Here is a 19471-nt window from a genome sequence, read left to right as displayed (position 1 = left end):
AAACACAGATACTTCATTCACTGACTACTGCCCCTCCATTCTTGGAATCACTTCACATGACGACCTTCTCTCGCTCACCCATGAACTTGGAAAATGGATTATGTCACAACCTTCCCGCACCCATTGATGAACTTGGCCAGAGACAACAGATATGCTGCTCGCGTGCTTCAACTTCTGCATCAGCCATCTAGAGTAAATATTCCACCACCGCACGTGTTCTTACCTTCTTCCCTTAACATGCTGGTTCCACTCTCTCTGACTTCCAGCTTCTCTTTTCCACTCCTTTCAAACTCATCTTTGGCTAGACACCCTGCACTCTCTCGGTTGCATACTGTGGGTCGTCTACCGCCTTGAACCATCTTGGCTTCAGACCTCCTTGCACTCCCGTAGTTGCTCAGAGTCTGCTTCTCTTCCTCACTTCTTGTGGCCCTCATGGCCTTGGTGGACTCCCCCACTTTTCTTCGACATTCTCGTTTGGAACCTGTTTGAACAATATCATCCAGGTTACACCTCGTAATTCTTCCTTTCAATGTCCATGCAGCATTTTTCACAATCTTTGATGGGAGTGCGTTCCTCTGGACGAGGCTTTCTGGCTCCCCGCATTTCTACGGCACCCTGCTTACAAATTCCGGCCGGTGAGGGTGTGTCCCTTTCGGACAAAAGACTTTAATCAATTAAGCACAATACACTCCATTTTTACTTGTGATCATCCCGCATGTCCATTCAAGGTCTTCAATCTTCAATCTCACTGTGGAATTAACTCTATCCACATCTCAACAAGGCTTTCTCCTGCCTTTATCATATGCCTTCTTGCATACTTGGCCATCATGGCCTTTGATCTTCACTTGCTCGACCCACTTTGGTCATTGCATAAGCTCACTTGAAACCAGAAGGAAGGTTACTTAACTCACTTTCTCTTGATATGATAGCTGACAACTCATGCTAACTGTTGTGGCTTACATGAACTCGACCATCTCCGGAACAACTGTTAAGTACTTTAGCTTCCTTGGCGAAATGCGCTCCTCTCGCGGCTTACGATCTCAAGGATCCTTCAAGAAATGCGCTCTCTTGGCGGCTTATAGTCTCGAGGAGAATGACGGCTTACAACTTCCTTTGAGAAAAGCGCTCCTCCCGCGGCTTACAATCTCAAGGAGAATGCGTCTCTATCAACTAATTTGCTCCTTTGACTCTTCATTGGACACTGCACTAGTCCATCACAAGTGTCAACGACTTGATATGACCCTTGTTTCCTTCTTCCGACACCCAGCTTGCTCCTTTTCTCAACATTTGGGCACTTCTCGGCCCTTTCTTCAACTTCAAATTGATGGAGTACGGCTGCAACTCACGCCCAATTGCTCAACGCATCTGCTTCAAATAGCTTGTTTGGCTTTCTTCACCGTTGTCCAATTGGTATCCCCTTTGTAACACTCGGGAAGAGATCCCGGTCTTCACTCCTACCATGGAAGGCCATTCCACACGAATGAACCAACCTGGCTCTGATACCAACTGTCACGGGCCGACTTTATACGCAGCGGAATTAGCCCGTGAGGCGCCAAGGTTCCTCAAAATCGAGGCCAGCCTATCTTCCTTACTTCCTTGATACTCCATTTTTCTTTTTCTTTCTGTGTGCTTCTCTTGTCAACTTGACCCCCTTCGACATCATCCTCTTACTTGTTGAGGTTTACCAACGAAAGATACTCACACAGGAGTCTCACATCTTGTAACTAACCGATCGCTTCCTTGTGTCGTGGTTGTCTTCCAAGACACTCGCCCAACCGATAGGCTTTCATGTCATCTTGGCTTGCGCCAGCCTATTACTGACCCGCGTGCATCCCGCACGTCGATAGCAAGTAGCATGACCGTGTACCGAGACTAAGTTGGCATTCACATTTCTTCCTTGAGTCATTCCTTAGTAGCTTGCACACCTTCCTCACTTCGCGGGCATCTCTCGCACCACCCGCTCAGCTCCAAGACAACACATGTCTTGCATATTTCACCTCATGGGCGCCACTCATGCGACCCACTCAGTCTTCAGCTCAAGGGCAACCCATGCCCGCGTACTTTGACCTTGTGCGCATCACTTACGCACCTTACTTGACAGCACGTGCCCGCTTACTTCGTCTTGTGGCATCACTGGCACAACCCAATGAACCCATAGGCAACACTTGTTTTCATCCTGCACTTCATGAGCATCACTTGTGCAACTCACTCGGCCCATGGACACCACCTGCCGTCGTATCTTGCCTCGTGAGTATCCCTCGTGCAACCCACTTGGCTCTTGGGCAACACATGCCCTCATACTTCGCCTCATGGGCATCACCTAGACAGCCCACTCGGCTCATGGGTAACACTTGCCTGTCTACTCAAGCCTTGAGTACCAACCTGACAAGCCATCGAGGCCTTGTGGCCTTTTCCATCTAACAAGGCTACCATGTTCTCTTCTTGATGACTGTCATGGCTCCAAGGCATATTCCAGCCCGTAGGGCAATCCTCAAGAGGGCATGCCGTCTTGCTTGTTGGCACGCCGCTCGAGTGAGCAACTCATCCTTGATGCCCCTCTTAAGCTTCCTTCAGTCTAGCACGGGGTCGCCCCTCCCGTGCTTGCTGGCATCACTTTGCTTTGGGCAAGGTCGAACCCTAACACATGCCCACGTCGCTTGCTCTGTGGCCAATGAGCACCACGAGGTCCCGACACATCTTCCGTAAGCCCACATGTTTGTCTAACGCCGATGGCATAAGGATCACCCTCATCCAAACCTCGTCCCCGACGTCGACCCGCAATATCAGCCTTTCGGCCAATACCGTCCACGAGACTTCCTGACTCGTGGAAACATATGCCGCCCCTTTCTGACGACACATGCCCGGTCCCCTAGGCCCCCACGGGTGCCCGGGAGAAGCTCACTTAGTGCCCCATGAAGGCCAGCACCGGGGGTGGTGGAGAGCTTGACACCATGTCTCCCCCTATAGAGCATATCTTACTTACATGAACTTGGCAGGAGGAAACATCAAAATAGCCGAGGAGACTAATTGTCCATAACTAATTCATAGAAAATCCAAATGACATGCCGTCAAGTGCATTGAACTCTTTTCGACGTCCCGGACATTTCTCGTGTTCAGAGTTTTCCCAAATTCCGAGCTGAAGTACGTCGAACCAGAACTTTCACTTAATTACGACAATGCCACTCGTCTTCACTTTAGCTTCAAGCTCGCCCCTCTTGACTTCTCCTTGTCCCAAGGCTTACTCCTCTCGGCATCTCCTTACCTCAAGGTTCGCCCCTCTCGGCATCTCTTGCCTCAAGGTTCGCCCCTCTCGGCATCTCCTTTACAATATGTCACGATAGCACAACTCTTAAGTGCGGCTCGTGACACTTCGCAAAGTAGTTGACTATTCAAGGCTTCAGGTTTGGGCACCACGCATACAATGACAACGAATTGTATTCGTTGAAACTGCCAATTAAAAAAGTCTTTAAAATTTTAGTGCTGTACCACAGTCTTTTTGGATAGAAATGTCAGAGAGAGGTTGAAGATCATATGAGACGTAATCGACTATCCCAAGTAAATTAAAGTATCAAGTAAATTAAATGATCAATATCCAAGACAATCATATTTTACTTTTAAATGATAAATATCCTGATAAAAAAGTTGATTCGCTGGCTTGTTTTGTGGACTTTCAAGACAAATGTTTGACACATGTTTCCATATCCACTCACGATGCTCCTTTATAAGGAGCGGATATGAGAGGTAGACACCAAGCTGCTCAAACCACAAAAATTAGTTAGAGAAGCTATGGATCAGACTTCTAATGCCCCCATGCATCTCTGCCATGTCAACAGGCTCACAATTTTCATCAATCGAACGTATACAGTCATACACTCCGTCGCTTTATCATTCTTGCTTTACTATCGAGCCTCTTTCTTCTTCCAGGACACCAAAACACCCATCTTACCATCTCTTATTGTCTTTGCGGCCGAGCTCCTCTTTTCCTTAGAATGGCTTCTAACCCAGGCATATCGGTGGAGGCCCGTCTCTCGAACTGTGTTCCCGGAGAGATTGCCGGAAGATGACAAACTTCCTGCAATCGACGTGTTCATTTGCACCGCTGATCCTGATCTGGAGCCAACCGTGGCGGTGATGAACACTGTAATATCAGCCATGGCACTCGACTATCCACCCGAGAAGCTTCACGTATATTTGTCAGATGATGCCGGTGCTGATGTGACTCTGAATGGTATGAGAGAGGCTTGGACGTTTGCAAAGCGGTGGATTCCATTTTGTAAGAGGTATAAGATCAAGCGCAGGTCTCCAAAAGCCTATTTCTCAGCAGCAGAGGATGAGAATGAAGATGGTGATTTTGGGGGTACTGATTTCGTACAAGAGAGGCAAATTGTTCAGGTTATAAACATGATCCGAATTAATTTTGTGACAGACATGCAATTTAGTGAATACTAGAGGTAATAGGGTTGCTTAATTCGGTTGCAGGAAAAATATGAGGTGTTTAAGGAAAGAGTAAGAGAATACGCAAGGCATGGTGACACTGGGAGCAGTAAGCGTGGAGATCATTCTGCAGTCATTGAGGTATTATAAGAGAGAAGCAATAATAAATAAACATTCTGCCATACATAAATTAACTTTAATTATCAGTAAATATTCATTAATTATGGTTCCATTAATATTTTTCCCATATTGTACTTCAATTAAATTTAATACTGACACTTACCTAAGTACCCACTTAACATTCCAATGGTTCAAATTTCCTTCACTATTCTTCCAGAGAATTTCATAACTAACTGTCATCTACTCATATTGAATAGTGCTAATTGAAAAGTAAAATTGAACCTTCCACATAACATGTCAAAAGTATCCATTCCACTTTCAAAAAAAAAAAAAAACAGAAATCCATGATATGATATAATTTGGAGGTATTGCATGCAGGTGATACAAGAAAGTTCTAGTAATCATGCATTTGAAGAAAATGAGGCAAAAAACATGCCTCTCCTTGTTTATGTCTCTCGCGAGAAAAGACCTTCTCATGCCCATCATTTCAAGGCTGGAGCTATCAATGTTCTTGTATGCACATCTCTCCCTTTCCTCTTATATATATATATATATATAACATATTCGTATTTATGTTAAATTCCTAGCTTGATATGAACGCAAAACACAATTTGCAGCTTCGGGTATCCGGTGTGATAAGTAATTCTCCCTTCATATTAGGGCTTGACTGTGACACGAATTGCAATGATCCAAGTTCAGCTCGGCAAGCAATGTGTTTCCACCTTGATCCCAAGCTCTCACCTACGCTAGCATTTGTTCAATTCCCTCAGAAATTCCACAACATCAGCAAGAAAGACATCTACGACAGTCAGTATAGATCGATCTTTAAGGTATGGATACAAAAACAAAACTATACCTCAGACAAACATATGCATTTATTATTTATCAATCGTCCAAAACCCCATATATATATCTTTAATCTTTGACTAGTGAGTTGGTGTTGAACGTTTAGGTGCTATGGCAAGGTTTGGATGGACTTCAAGGGCCAGCCATGTGCGGTACTGGCTATTACATCAAGAGGTTATCCTTGTATGGAAAATCCCTAAAGGCGGGTATGTATATTAATGGATTGTGTACAAATCAGCCATTATCCTTGTTCAACAACCGCAAGCCACTCAATAAATATCAATCACACCATTGTTTTCTTGGTCAATAACCAAACTGTGTTGTTACTTTCCGTTATATGAAGGGTGCAACTTATGCAATATTGCAATGTGAAGTTTTTCCGATATCGTACAAGTGATTATCTTTTTAATTTGAGTGCATAATTGGTTTTGTGTTCTATATTACTCACTCTCCGTTGCTTGACAAAATTTTGTGTAGATCATAAGGATCTTATGGAACTTAGACAATCTGTTGGTCCATCAAATGAGTTCATAACATCCCTGCTTGGAAATTACAATCCTAATATGAAAATGGCACAGCTAGCTGAGACCCAACAACTAGCCTCCTGTACCTATGAAGATGGCACCAAATGGGGTGAAGAGGTAAGTCCAACAACTGATGAAAGCTGACAAAACCTTTTATCAAAGAAGTACAATTAACAGATCGGTCGGTTTCTCTAATCTATGGCAGGCTGGTTTCTTATACGCGTCTGTAGCGGAAGATTTTTTGACTACGTTCGCTAGCTTGCATTGCAAGGGTTGGAATTCAGTGTATTGCAATCCACCAAGGCCTCACTTCTTGGGCAGAGGCTTCACTAATTTAAATGACTTTTTGGTCCAAGGGACAAGATGGAGTTCAGCGGTGATTGATATTGCCATCTCCAAATACTGCCCTCTTATATATGACCTTTCTCAAATATCTTTCCTTCAACGTATGTGCTATTTATTGTTCGCAATTTCGCCTATTTGCCAGTTCTTCTCACTCTGGTGCCTTGCAACTATACCTCAGCTTTGCCTAGTCAACGGCATTTCCCTGTACCCTGAGGTAAATATTTATGTTCTTTTATTTAGAGGACCTTTTAAAAATAGACGCATTATAATATTTGAAGACTTACATAAACTATAGATATTTTACCACTCAAATGGGTTCGAGCACTACTAAAGAGTTGGGATATTACTCAAGAGGGTTCGAGCAGTGCTCATGGAGTTAGAGTGGTTGCATTTTAGGGGTCGAAAGTAGATGACTAAATATCCTTAAATGAATTTTCTAACACGTTCGTTGTTTTCCTAATGTTTCCGCAGGTTTCAAATTCGTATTTTTGGATATTTTCTTTTGTATTCTTGTCATCTATTTCGAGACAATTATACGAGGTCCTGACAACTGGCGCATCGTTACAACATTGGGTCTACGAACAAAGAATATGGATGATGAATGCAGTTACATCTCACTTATATGGTACTCTTGATGCTTTTATAAAGAAATTTGGCTTGAGGGAAGCAAGTTTCTCTATATCAAATAAAGTTGATGACGTTGAGCAACTCAAGCGTTACAACGCGGGGGTATTTGATTTCCAAACCTCATCACTTTTTCTTGTTCCATTAGCATCATTGGTTATCTTGAACATGGCCTCCCTTTTTGTGGGCATTGCCAGAGTGATCTTTCTGGGGGAGTTGGAGAAGTTGTTTATACAAGTCTTCATACCATTTTATGCGGTGGTCGTCAATTACCCTATTATAGAAGGAATGCTATTAAGGAAAGACAATGGTCGCATTCCACCATCAATCACCCTATTGTCTGCTACAGCTTCAATCATTTTCTGTGTTTTGGGTTCAATTATTTTCATGTAGCAAGGTTATTTAACTTGCCCTTATTTTTTCAGAGTCAATAATATAGGTTATTTAACTTCTTTCTTCAACTTTTTGGGGGAGAATGTATTGGTAACATTTAATATATCAAAGTCACACTAGTCTGACTTTTGTCGCCACATTTTATTTGTTCACTGAAGGTTATTTCCAAGAATAAAAGAAAAAATATATATATTAGAGTTACTATAGTACTCTTGCATGTTCCATTTTTATGCATAAAGCAATTGTGAATTTCCTAGTCATGTATGGATGCCAGCTAGCTAGTCTCATTCATATCAATATTGTTCATATACCATTATACCGTACCATAAAATTACCACTTACATAGAGATAGGAGATGGAGGATGTTTATTTTCTTCTTTGGAGAGATAATTTAGTTATGTTTTTCACCTTTTGGTTAGGAATATGAGATATTGGAGGTAACCTAAACATCAAATCAGGGACGGAATAAAAAAAAATCAATGCATGGGGGCTAATTAACCTTATGCGCCCTCAAGTTCTTCCTCAAGTTCTTCTTTTTTCTTTTGCTGTTCTAATACATATATTAATGAAATGGGTAGGAATTCTTGTGTATTGCTCACTTTCAATTTTGGCTAATCAAACTTCAAAGGAGAAATTACAACGGTTACATTAATTGATGGTAGATTACATTAGAAGCATGATCCATAATTAAAGCCTCATCAGGTTCTTGATTCCCATAAGTTAGTTGCTCAAAACTTCAAAAGCATAGACTAGAACAATTACATTAATTGATGGTTAATTACATTACAAGCATGATCCACAATTAGAGCCTCATAGATTTTTGATTCTCATAAGTTAATTGCTGCTAGACTGTTCTAGTTTGTGTCCTCCCTTTTTTTTTTTTTTTTTTTTGAGTTGAATGGTGTTAGACTTTATTGATAACTAATAAACAGATTAAAGAATACATTTCTTAGATTCTATTACATCTTGAATGAAGGAAGGAATATTAGACCAAAAGAAAGCTTGATCAAGATCTGCAGCATGAGCTGCCAATTTGTGCGCAGGCATGTTTGCCTCTCTTCTAGCATTAATATAATTCTGACTATATTCACCTCTTTCAAATCTTGTCTGAGGTCCTCGTATAACCTTCCAAGAATAGAATAATTTTGCAGCTTCTCCTGACTTACTTGTTGCTTCAAAACCAAACAATCAATTTCCAAAATAACTGGACTTACACTACACCAAAAAATGAATCAGACAACACATATCAGACGACAGCAAACATTTTAACTGTCGTCTGAAATAATCAGACAACAGCAAAAAAAAATCTGTAGTCTGAATTTTTAAATCAGACGACAGTTGTTACATTACTGTTGTGCAATTGTAAATCAGACAATGGTTGTTTTTTTTATGTTGTCTGAATCAATCAATTCAGACAACAGTTATTACATTGAGGTTGTTTAAGGTTGATTAACACAATGGTTGAAAAAAGATGTCGTCTGATTATTTTTAATCACACAACAGTTATTACTTCTCTGTTGTGCAATTGCTATTAATACAATGGTTGAAAAAGATGTTGTCTGATTGTTTTAATTCACACAACAGTTTGTTAGTTATCTGTTGTGTCACTCTCTTTCAGACAATGTACCTGAATTGATATTGTCTGAGTTTTAGGATTCAGTATATATGCTAGCTAGTTAACACTTTGCCAAATTTGCAATTTTCATTTCCCTCCATTCCACCAAATTTTACATTTCACATTGACTAGTATTTAAAGGAAAGAACCCTAGCCCATTTGCTCCTTCTTCCTCTCTCGGCCGCACACGCCCCTCTCTCTGATCTCTCTCCCCGGCTCCCCCCTTCTTCCTCTCACCATCTCTCTGTCACGCCGGAAAGCTCGACTTCCGGCCGTCGACTTTTGGCATTGCCACCACCAAAAGATAGCCTAGGCGATGGAGAACAAAACCCAGCCACCCCGCCCTTGATTGAGATCGCCGAACCACCGCACACGACCCCTAAAGCTATGCCATCGCTGTTCCTTAACCCTCCTCGATCTCTGGCCATCTTTTCAACCTAAAACACGGTATGTTTCTCCCAGATCCAACCTCCTCTTCTTCTTCTTCTTCCTCCTCCAGATTCTCTCACTCCCTCCTTTTTCCTCTGTAAATTTCTCTGAATCACTCTCTCTCTCTTTTTCCTGCGTTTTGTTTAAATTTTCTACGGCCTGTGTGTTTGTGTCTCTGAGTCTGCTACTTAGCTGCTTGTGTGGTTCGATTTTGATGCATGGCTCTGATGTTGTTCGATTTTGTTTGGTGTTTTGAAAACAAAGATGGATCGGTACAAGAGAGTGGAGAAGCCAAGAGCAGAGACGCCAATTGATGAGAATGAGATTAGGATTACGAGCCAAGGGAGGATGCGAAACTACATCACTTACGCCATGACTCTGCTTCAGGTCTCTTATCTAATTTTGGCCTCTCATTTTAAGTAAAAAGTGGTGCCTGTTGATTTGTATGTTTAAATTTTTTTTAGCAGACTCGAAATTTTAGTGTTTAAACTTGTGGATTTCTATGATATGTGGCGAATTTTGTAATGATATTAGTCAGATGTATGAATTTGTTTTGATGAATGCCGTTTGGGAACACGGAATAGTTATTGAACTTGTGATAATTGTTTTTTAGTTAGCTAGCTATCTATATATGCAATTGGTTGGTAAGATATATTGCTTATGCAAGTCGAAAATGCAATTGTATGATATATAGGCAACTCGTGGATATACATGTGTATTATGCTGCTAGTTGTTGTTGTAATAGGCTTCTCTGATGGATAGCATCTAGTTACTATGCTGTGGTGCTTTTCAATAGTGTGTATAAATTTCTTCAATGTATCGCAGGACAAGGGTTCGAACAAAATTGTTTTCAAGGCTATGGGAAGAGCTATCAACAAGACTGTGACGATTGTGGAGCTAATTAAGATTAGATGTCTCATTGTGTATCACTATGCTGGATGGTTATATGTTCACTAGATCTAATAGGCTGACAAGTTAGTCTTATTACTTGTATTCCAGAGAAGAATTGTCGGTCTTCACCAGTATACTACAATTGGATCCACCGACATAACTGATACTTGGGAACCCCTTGAGGAAGGCCTTCTACCGTAAGAGTCGCTAAAACTAAATGTGCCCAGATAAAACTAAAGCTGCTTCTAAGTCGATCTTATAGTCCAATGATTCAGCTCCTTCAAACTATCCACTCTCTTTGTTCTCATTCATTGTTGTGTTTGATAGCGATTACACTTTTGTCTAAGTTAGGTTATTAATACAGTGAGAATTGATTATGAACATTGAGAAGGTTTACCTTTATTTGTTTTGGATATTCAATTATGTGTTGGGTGTTCATCTTGTTTTGACTATGCTGAAATCAGAATTGGGTTTGTTGTGTTTTGGTTTTAGCTAGCTGGTGCGTGCTTTAGGTGGAGCTGTAGCGTCGTCTTCGCTTTTGGGGGTTTCTTGTTTCTCCAGGTGCGTGCTTTATAATTGAACTTCTTCTCTAGTTTCTCTAGTCACAAATGACATCTCCTCAGTTAGGAAGCACTTCCATTAATTGTTAATTTACCTTGCTTTTAGAAGGATTCAGTTACAACAATCTTGTTTTCAATTCCAGTTTGTGTTCTGTGGTGTTGAAAGTTGGAGAGAGATCGATTGATATGGGAATGAAGGTGGGTGGTTTGGTAGAGCAGAGCAGAGAGATCCATAAGTTCCTTCTTTTCCAAAGTCCTTGCTATGTTTGTCTAACTGGTGATATCTTTCAATTGATTTTGAGTCTTTTGGTTTGTTTTTGTTAAGTTCCAGCTCTTCTATTTAGGATTCATTGGTAAAAACTCAAGGTAGAAAAGAGGTTTTGCAAATGTGAATTTGTGTTTCTGAGTTTCTGACCCAGTTGCACTTTTACTGAAAACTGTACAGTTTGGTTGGGAACTTGAAATTATTATCTTCTTACAAATTGTAGTAGACATCTTAAAGATCGTTTCAGAATTGTAGTAGACATTTTTCTAGAATTATTTATGATTTTTCAAAGTTGCAGGTCTGCTGCAGGAATTTCTATACACAGCAATACTGTCTTTTTCTTTCGGTTTCTTTTAGTAGTTTTCTACGTCCAATCTTTCTTGAAAGCACCAGTACTTGAAAAGTAGGCATTCCCATCCTTCAAGAAATCAGTTTTACTCTTTTTGGAGTTCGTACGAAAGATTTATGTCATCACGAAGTTAGGTTTATGCATTAGGATTTCTGCAGCATAATTTTCTGAAAACATTGAGTGCTTTTCTGGGTGTTAAACTATCTCAGTTTCTTGTGTGGACTGAAAGAAGGTCTTATGTTAGCTTGTTCTTGTGCTTGACGTGGCTAGAGTTTAGGAAGACACCTAAATCTAGTTTTATTCTTCTTTTGACTTTTCATACCTAGATTCCTAGTTTAGGGATTCCATGTAACTTTCAAAATTTCTGCTTATTTAAGTTTTTCTCATTTGCTTCTCCAAATCATTTAATCACTTTAGTCTATAATGTTTACTCAGAGTACTTGTGCTACCTATTCTTCATTCTTTTATTCTTAGTGCATGCTAGACTGGTGGTAGATGAGATAATGGGCTTGGGATTTCCTTTGCTTTTTAGTATACATCACCTGACCTAGTATTTTTCATCTTACTGCAGATACAAGGATGCTAGTAAGACTTCATTCAAGTCCTCAACTCGGTTAGTATATGATGCAAGACTACCCAAAAACTTAGGAAGATCAGAGATGCTCAAGCTTCAATCAAATTTTGTACAAGTACTTTCATTTTTTGTTAGACTAGTCTGTAGCACTTAAATGCAGATATGAAACTATCTAAACAATGGATATGTTAATTCCTGTGTTGGGATGAAATAGTTTTTGGAATTAATGGATGCGTTTCTGGAATAAGTGGATGTGTTGTTTTTATTGTGCAGAATGTATGTTTTTATCTTCTATAGCTGACAATTCAATACCAACAGCAAACCATTGTCTAACAAATGAACATAACAAAAAGAGAAACAAACAACTGTTGTGTGAACCATCCATCTACAATAGTTTTCAAACCTAATCAATTGTCCAACTAGATATAACACAACAAAAAATTAAAATAATTTGTTGTCTGAAGTTAAGGAAGACCACAGAGAATAGGAAAGCTATTATTGTATGACTTGATTTTAGACAACAGTTTATTAGAAGATGTTATATTATGAAACAATGACATACAATGGCTACACGCTTATTCTATCGTCTTGTTTGAATTCAATCAATAGTAAACAGCTAGTCAGATGATGTACAACCTTCATTCAGACAACAGTTTATTTACAAGCCAATGTTTTCTGATTGTTCTTCACAAGTTTCTCTCTTCTAGCATCTGTTGTCTGAAATTGATTTGCACAAGAGTTAAGATACTCATCGCTGTTGTTTTTTCTGGTGTTCATACAATAGTCATGTAAGTCGTTGCTATTGTGCAAAATTTCCTCAAACGACAGTTACCTCCTATTGTCTGATTCACCCATCAGACGGCATTGAGATAGACAATAGCAACGTGCCTTATCAGACGACAGTGAAAAACTGTCGTCTGATTCATTTTTTGGTGTAGTGTTAGACCATGTTCCGTCACATAACCAAATGCTTCCTTACAAGCCAAGAGCTCGACACGTTCAGCAGACTAAACTCGAGTAACTACCTTCCCCACTCCCAAAAAATTTCCTTAATAGTCACGAACTAAGAAACCAATCGCTGCTTTGCTAAACCTCGGATTAAAAGCTCCATCAAAATTCACCTTCAACCAACCCACAGGAGGGCGCTGCCACTTCAAAATTTTCTTAGTTTCCTGAGAACCATGTAATTTTGTATTGTGAAATTTAAAGTTACTCAGTCTGACAGAAGACATGGGAGCTAAATCACGAGCTAAAGTGATTTTGTTTTCCCATACCCTATCAAATTTCTTTCCAAATTCCCCAAATAAAATGCAACAGTTGAGCAAAGTTTGTTTTTGATAACTACAACACACAAATTCAAACCAATTAAGAGCATCCATCTGATCAGAATCCTCCCAAAACAACTGCCAGCAATTTGCAAATAATTAGTAGACAACACTTCTCTAGTGAAAGCACAATCTCTGGTAAGATGAATAATTGTCTCCACCTCATTGCAAAAAACACAACTCTGAGATTCTAAAATAACATTCTTCTTTTCAAAAAAAAAAAAAATAACATTCTTTGATGTCAATCTGTCTAAAGTAGGCAGAATATTATGACAAATTCTCCAAGCATTAACATTTTCCATGCTAGGGATTTTGGCATGCCAAATGTTCTTCCACACTCTTTGATTACTCACAACAGAAGGAGAAAGAGTAGATGCATAGAGAAAGCATGACCGTACCCAGATTTGACAGTAAACATACCTTGTTTCCCCAAATGCCAAGTCAATCTATCATCCGGACTTCTAGCACTCAAAGGAATTTCTAGAATAGCTTCTGCATCTGAGTGTATAAAAGTGGAACGAATTTTATGCTCATCCCAAGAATTAGGAGGAATAATCAACTGACTCACCTTGGCCAAATTATCTTGCACCGGTCCCAACAGCTGTGGTTTATGAGTAATAGTATTAGGAATCCAAGAATCCCGCAATACGAGAACATTATTTCCATTCCCAATTTGCCAATGAGTACCTTCAATCAATAAATTTCGAGTAGAAAAAATGTTACGCCAAGAATAAGGAGTAGCATGTTCTTCTGCATTCCAAACAGAACCATCAGGATAATATCTAGCTTTGTACCATTGTACCACAAGAGTATCCAGTTTAGAGACAACTCGCCACTCTTGCTTCGCCAACATCGAAGAATTAAATTCTGATAAGCTCCGAAAACCCATGCTACCCTCTTCCTTGGCATGACACAAATCATCCCATTTCTTCCAATGTATTTTACGCTTATCATCTGTACTCCCCCACCAAAATCTAGCACACATCTACTCAAGATCTTCACAAAAATTCTATGTCAATTGAAACACACTCATAGCATAATTAGGGAGAGCTTGAGCCACCACCCTGATCAAAATATCCTTACCAGCACCACTCAACATCTTGCCTTGCCAATGCTTCAGTTTTTCAGCTAACCGCTCATTTATATAAAGGAAGGTAACTGTTTTCTTGCATCCTATGTAAGTAGGAAGACCTAAATATCTCTCATAGGACTCCACCACTTCAACACCCAACAAATTAGCCACTCTATCTTGCTCACAATCTGCAACATTCTTACTAAACACAACAAAGCTTTTATGAAAGTTAACCACCTGACCTGAAGCCCTTCCATATGTTTGTATTACATCTTTGATCTGAAAACAAGCTTCCGGAGTAGTTTGAGCATATAGCATACTATCGTCTGTAAATAACAAATGATTGACATATGGTGCTCCTGAGCAAATAGCAATACTAGGTAATAACCCCAATCGTTGCTTTTGTTGTGACAATGCAGAGAAGCCTTCTGCACCAATAAGAAACAGATAGGGTGATAACGGATCCCCTTGTCTCAAACCCCTAGTTGGAATAATCAGGCCTCTAGGATTCCCTCTAACCAGAAAAGAGTACCTCACAGAGCAAACACATTGCATAACAACATCTATCCATGCATAAGCAAAGCCAAATCTCTCCAAAACCTTGCGTAAAAATACCCATTCCATACGATCATAGGCCTTACTCAAATCCAACTTCAAATCAATATACCCAACTTGACCTTCCCTTTTGTTATGGACAAAATGAGCTACTTCATTAGCCACTAGGATATTATCCTTGATCAGTCTCCCAGACACAAATGCACTTTGAAAAAGAGAGATAATAGATGGCAAGAAAACCTTCAGTCTGTTTGCAATTACTTTAGAACAAAGTTTGTAAATAACATTACAAAGTGCAATAGGTCGTAAGTCTGCCATATTCTCTGGATTTTGCACCTTCAGTATCAAACAAATGTGAGTAAAATTTATCTGTTTTAACAAATAACCAGTGTGCAGAAAGCTTTGTACTGCCTCAATAACATCTTTTCCAATATCCTCCCAATAATGCTGAAAAAACAATGGAGGCATACCATCAGGACCAGGAGATTTCGTCGGGTACATCTGAAATAAAGCACACTTGATCTCTTTTTCTAAATACGGGGCACATAGCTTTTGATTCATATCACTAGTAACACATGGGCTGAATTGCTGCTAAGGTCAGATTAATTGCGTCAACATCAAGATCAGTGGCAGTAAACATTTTCGAAAAATATGAAGTCACAATATTCTTCATACCTTCATCATCATCTTTTCCACTGCCCCTCATGATCAAACAGTCCCAACAAATTATTTTTGCGCTTCTGATTAGCTGCCTTCTTGTGAAAGAAACTTGAATTTCTATCACCCTCTTGCAACCAAGTAAGCTTGGCCCGTTGCTTCCAAAATGCCTCTTCCTGCGACAAAATATCCTGTAAAGAAATCATTAAATCTTTCTTCTCATTGTAAACTGCCTCAGACATCGACTCATTCATAAGCACTTCCAATCTGCTCCGAATATCCACCATCTTATTTTGACGCAGTCTAAAGGTATCATGCTGCCAAGATTCCAAGGCACATCTCGTATTAATGATCTTTCTTGTTAGTACAAACATAAGAGCACCTCCATCTTCTGTTTTCAAATTAGATAACACAAGAGGATCACACTCTTGGTGCTGCAACCAAAAGGACTCAAATTTAAACATGTGCCGCTTAGGACGTTTGGGCAAAGGTACCGAACTAGCTTGTAGTAGAATGGGAACGTGGTCAGAATCATTGGGCGGCAAGTGCTTCACCCTTGAATAACCAAAGATGTCACTCCATGTAGAGGTTCCAACTGCTCTATCCAAGCGTATTTGAGTCTTAGAGTTCCACCAGGTCATCTTTGCACCCTTAAACCCTAGATCAGCAAGATCACCATATCCCAATGCATCACGAAAACCCCTCATTTGTCTTTCACTACACAAAGGCCCTCCTCACTTCTCACTATTGTCATTAAAGTCACCGATTATCACCCAAGGAAGAGAATCTAAATTAGCCAAATCACGAAGAAGCTGCCAAGATTTCCCACGGTCTCTTGTCCTTGCATGACCATAGAACCCTGTTATTCTCCACCACGGTTCACCAGGTGCACCCCTAATTTCTGCATCGATGTGATACGCAGAGATAGTACGCACATGCAGATTGACATCCTCTGTCCAGAATAATGCCAGCCCTCCCACCTGACCAACGCTCAAGACCTCCTTTAAGTGCTCAAACCCTAGATCCTTGTGCAGCGCTTTGAAATCCCTTAAAGTACTGATTTTGTTTCACAGAGAAAGACAATCTGATGTTGATTCTGTGTGATCAAATCCCTTAGAGCCCTTGTAGTAGTTTTGTTGTAGATTTCCCTGCAATTCCAACTCAAGACATCCATGGAAATGGACGGAAGATTAATCTCCCAAAGATTGAGAGTAAACCCTAGCGTGCGGCTAGGTCAGAGAGAAAGGAAAAAGTTTGTGTCTCCCCTTTGCTAAAGTTAATGGTAATAGCTGAGTTGAGAGGCATGATTTGAGGAATTTGGTATATCTATTAGAGTTACTTTCATTATTATTTTTTTTTTTCAAAAAACTAGGGTGGCTGCAGCACAATCCAATCCCATGATCAAGTATAACAAAGTCTTGTTAGGGGTATTACGTCATACTTCACTTGATTTTTTTCAACCTTAGTCTATTTCTACATTAATGTAATTAATGTGTAATTTAATTGAAAATAGTAAAAGTTGAAAAAATCTTATAGTATATAGGTAACAAGTAACTCCACAAAACATGTAATTGGTTTAAGTGACAATTATGGTTCAATCCAGATGTTGACGAGCATATTTCGATGCAGATCTTAACAAGTATGTCCCGATTTTGACAACATGATCGCGACATCTTTGTTGAAAGAAGATGACGCAATCTAAATAATGTGTACAACTGGTTGAACCAAAACCAACCATTGTATTTCGGCTTTGGTTTTTGGTTAGGTCATGATATACATATTAAAAAAAATTATATATAAAATAAAATAAAATAAAATAACCCCTTACAACTTTGTTTTATCTGTTTCAAAATTTTTAAAAAGTTCCTCATAATTAATAAGAGCATCATAACAACATTAGATAAACAAGGAAAAAAACAATTTGATCCTTACCCTTTTTTCTCTCAAAACCCTAGGAGGCGCGACTCGTCTTCCTGCGAGAGTATATGCCCGGTCCGACGGCACGCCCTTGCGGCGTCGTCGTCGGACGGGCCAGATGGGACCTAGTGTCCGGTAGTTGGTGGTTCTGGAGTAAGCCCAGTCGAAGTGCAGGAGGAGTGGTGGCTTCGCTATCTAGCTTGCAGGGAGGCCTTGTCGAGGAACGGCGGCGGTGGCTAGGTGGAAAGCAGGTGGCGCTGATGTCGATCCATTCTCTATCGGAGCGCGGACGGGGGTCGCCTGGGAGGAACAAGTGGGTGGCGGCGAGATCTGCTGCAGCTACACTCTGATCGGATCGGATTGCTCCGATCTGGTTTGGGTTGTTTGCTGCAGTCCCGGCAAGTGGGGTGGTTTGGAAGAGCGGCGAGGCCTGTTGGCGTGATGGGGAGGATGGAGGGAAGGAGGCGCGGCCGGCGTGCGGCGAGTATGCCGTCGATGATGGGACGGCAGAGGCGTTTCGTGCGAGATGGTGGCGGGCTGACACATATGGTCTGCGTCATCGGCTTGGGCCTGAGTGTATTTGGGCCGGGGCCTGGGCTTGGGCATGGGCTCTGGTTCCAAATTGTTTTTTCTTTATTTGGTTTATGCTTTATTGCTTTTCATATTTAGCAAGTACTGGCATAATGCCAGCAATAATTCCCTGTCACTTTATAGCAGGGCGATGTGGGGTTGGTCCCGGTATGCACACTCAGTGTGCCTTGTCTGGCCTAGCGAGGCGGCGAGCCGTTGACTTGATCAAATGGACGCAACCTCCTAGTGGCAGGATGAAATGGAGTGTCGCCGGATTTGTTTCCGTGCGGCAACATAGTAGGAAAGCCGTGCTATTTGTAATGATGCTTCTTCGTAATAGAGTAATATTTCCAATATGTCACCGCTTTGTCGAAGCAAATGGAGTAGCCGATTGTGCACTCTTTGCTAGTTGGTGCTTGTTAGAATACATAGATTTAGTGGAGACTCCTGGTATTATTTCGGGTTGTTCTCTTGATGCTTATTGTAAGTTGGGGTTTAGGCTCTACGTCCCCCCCATGTATTCTGCAATTTCATTAATCAAGGCTTGAGGGCAGCCGCACCAGCCCCCTTTCAAAAAAAAAAAAACAAGGAGAGAAATATGGAACCGAATGAATTCAAATACAGATATTTCTATGTATCTACTCGCTTTTTTCTCTGACCTAGCTCTGCTAGGGTTTGTGAGCCTTCGTCCCTAGCGGACGTAGCTCTTTACCTTCTCCTATCCATGGATAAATCTGTAGGTCTTGGCCTGATTTTTTTCTCTCTGTTTCCTCTTGTTGGGGCTGGTGATTTGTTGTGCCCGTTGTTGGTGTGGACGGGTTTGTTTGAAGGTTCTACTCTGGTGGACGAACTGGTGTCTGTCGGCTGTTGGTGTCGATGTGAGGCTGACCGTGGTGGTGGTGTGATTGGCGGTGGCGGCGTTCTTCGGGGGGCGCTAGATCTGAGGTTTTGGAAGGCTGGGAACGAGGTCCTTCGCTTGGATCTCAACTGCCTGGTTGTGCTTTGGTTGCGGCATAGTGGTCTTGGTGCAAATGCTACTAAGGCTGCGGTGGTGCCGGGTTTGCCTTGCCGGCAATGGAACTGGGTGGTGCACCTCAAGTATCGGGTCTGGGACCGGGGGCAAGAGAGTCCGGATTTGGGATCCGGGCGGGTCGGGCGATTGGGCTTTGACCCGCTCTCAATTTTGGTTTTGGCTTCCTACCCAATTTAGCTATTGGGCTTGGTTTCCGGCCCACTTTGTTCGTTGGGGTGTTGTTCAACATTTGGAATGGCTTGAAGCCCCTGCTCGCTACTGGTATTGGATTTGGGACCCAAGTTTATGGTATCTGTTCGTGAAAGATCGTTTGCCAACATGGCCATGTTCTGACTCCCTTGGCTGGCTTCGATCTTTAGGTGGGAGAGTGCCC

General features: G+C 41.1%; 2 protein-coding genes across 2 annotated transcripts; one reads left to right on the top strand and one right to left on the bottom strand.

The window, feature by feature from the left end:
* The first annotated feature begins 3737 nt into the window (after positions 1 to 3737).
* LOC133712741 (cellulose synthase-like protein G2) lies at positions 3738 to 7492 on the top strand. Its single transcript, XM_062138841.1, has 8 exons — positions 3738 to 4392; positions 4480 to 4575; positions 4933 to 5067; positions 5172 to 5384; positions 5507 to 5606; positions 5878 to 6041; positions 6130 to 6483; positions 6741 to 7492. The coding sequence occupies exons 1-8, from the start codon at positions 3787 to 3789 to the stop codon at positions 7284 to 7286; spliced, it is 2214 nt and encodes a 737-aa protein (XP_061994825.1). The 5' UTR covers positions 3738 to 3786; the 3' UTR covers positions 7287 to 7492.
* Positions 7493 to 13218: 5726 nt separating this feature from the next.
* LOC133711859 (uncharacterized mitochondrial protein AtMg00310-like) lies at positions 13219 to 14279 on the bottom strand. The gene is made up of 2 exons (XM_062137942.1): positions 13715 to 14279; positions 13219 to 13310 (listed from the first exon to the last, which is right to left on the bottom strand). The coding sequence occupies exons 1-2, from the start codon at positions 14277 to 14279 to the stop codon at positions 13219 to 13221; spliced, it is 657 nt and encodes a 218-aa protein (XP_061993926.1).
* Positions 14280 to 19471: the final 5192 nt, after the last annotated feature.

This window comes from Rosa rugosa, chromosome 5, assembly GCF_958449725.1.
Source record: "Rosa rugosa chromosome 5, drRosRugo1.1, whole genome shotgun sequence".
NCBI lineage: Eukaryota > Viridiplantae > Streptophyta > Magnoliopsida > Rosales > Rosaceae > Rosa > Rosa rugosa.
The sequence above is the reverse complement of the archived record's forward strand: the minus strand, read 5'-3'. Positions and strand labels throughout refer to the sequence as shown.

Excerpts from the sequence above, each read along its gene's own strand:
- LOC133712741 (XM_062138841.1), top strand. The coding sequence starts at position 3,787 with ATGGATCAGACTTCTAATGCCCCCATGCATCTCTGCCATGTCAACAGG. Across the intron at positions 5,068-5,171 it reads CTGGAGCTATCAATGTTCTT|CTTCGGGTATCCGGTGTGAT; the intron begins GTATGCACATCT and ends CACAATTTGCAG. Across the intron at positions 5,385-5,506 it reads AGTATAGATCGATCTTTAAG|GTGCTATGGCAAGGTTTGGA; the intron begins GTATGGATACAA and ends TTGAACGTTTAG.
- LOC133711859 (XM_062137942.1), bottom strand. The coding sequence starts at position 14,279 with ATGTGTGCTAGATTTTGGTGGGGGAGTACAGATGATAAGCGTAAAATA. Across the intron at positions 13,311-13,714 it reads TTGGCATTTGGGGAAACAAG|TTATCAAAAACAAACTTTGC; the intron begins GTATGTTTACTG and ends TGTGTGTTGTAG.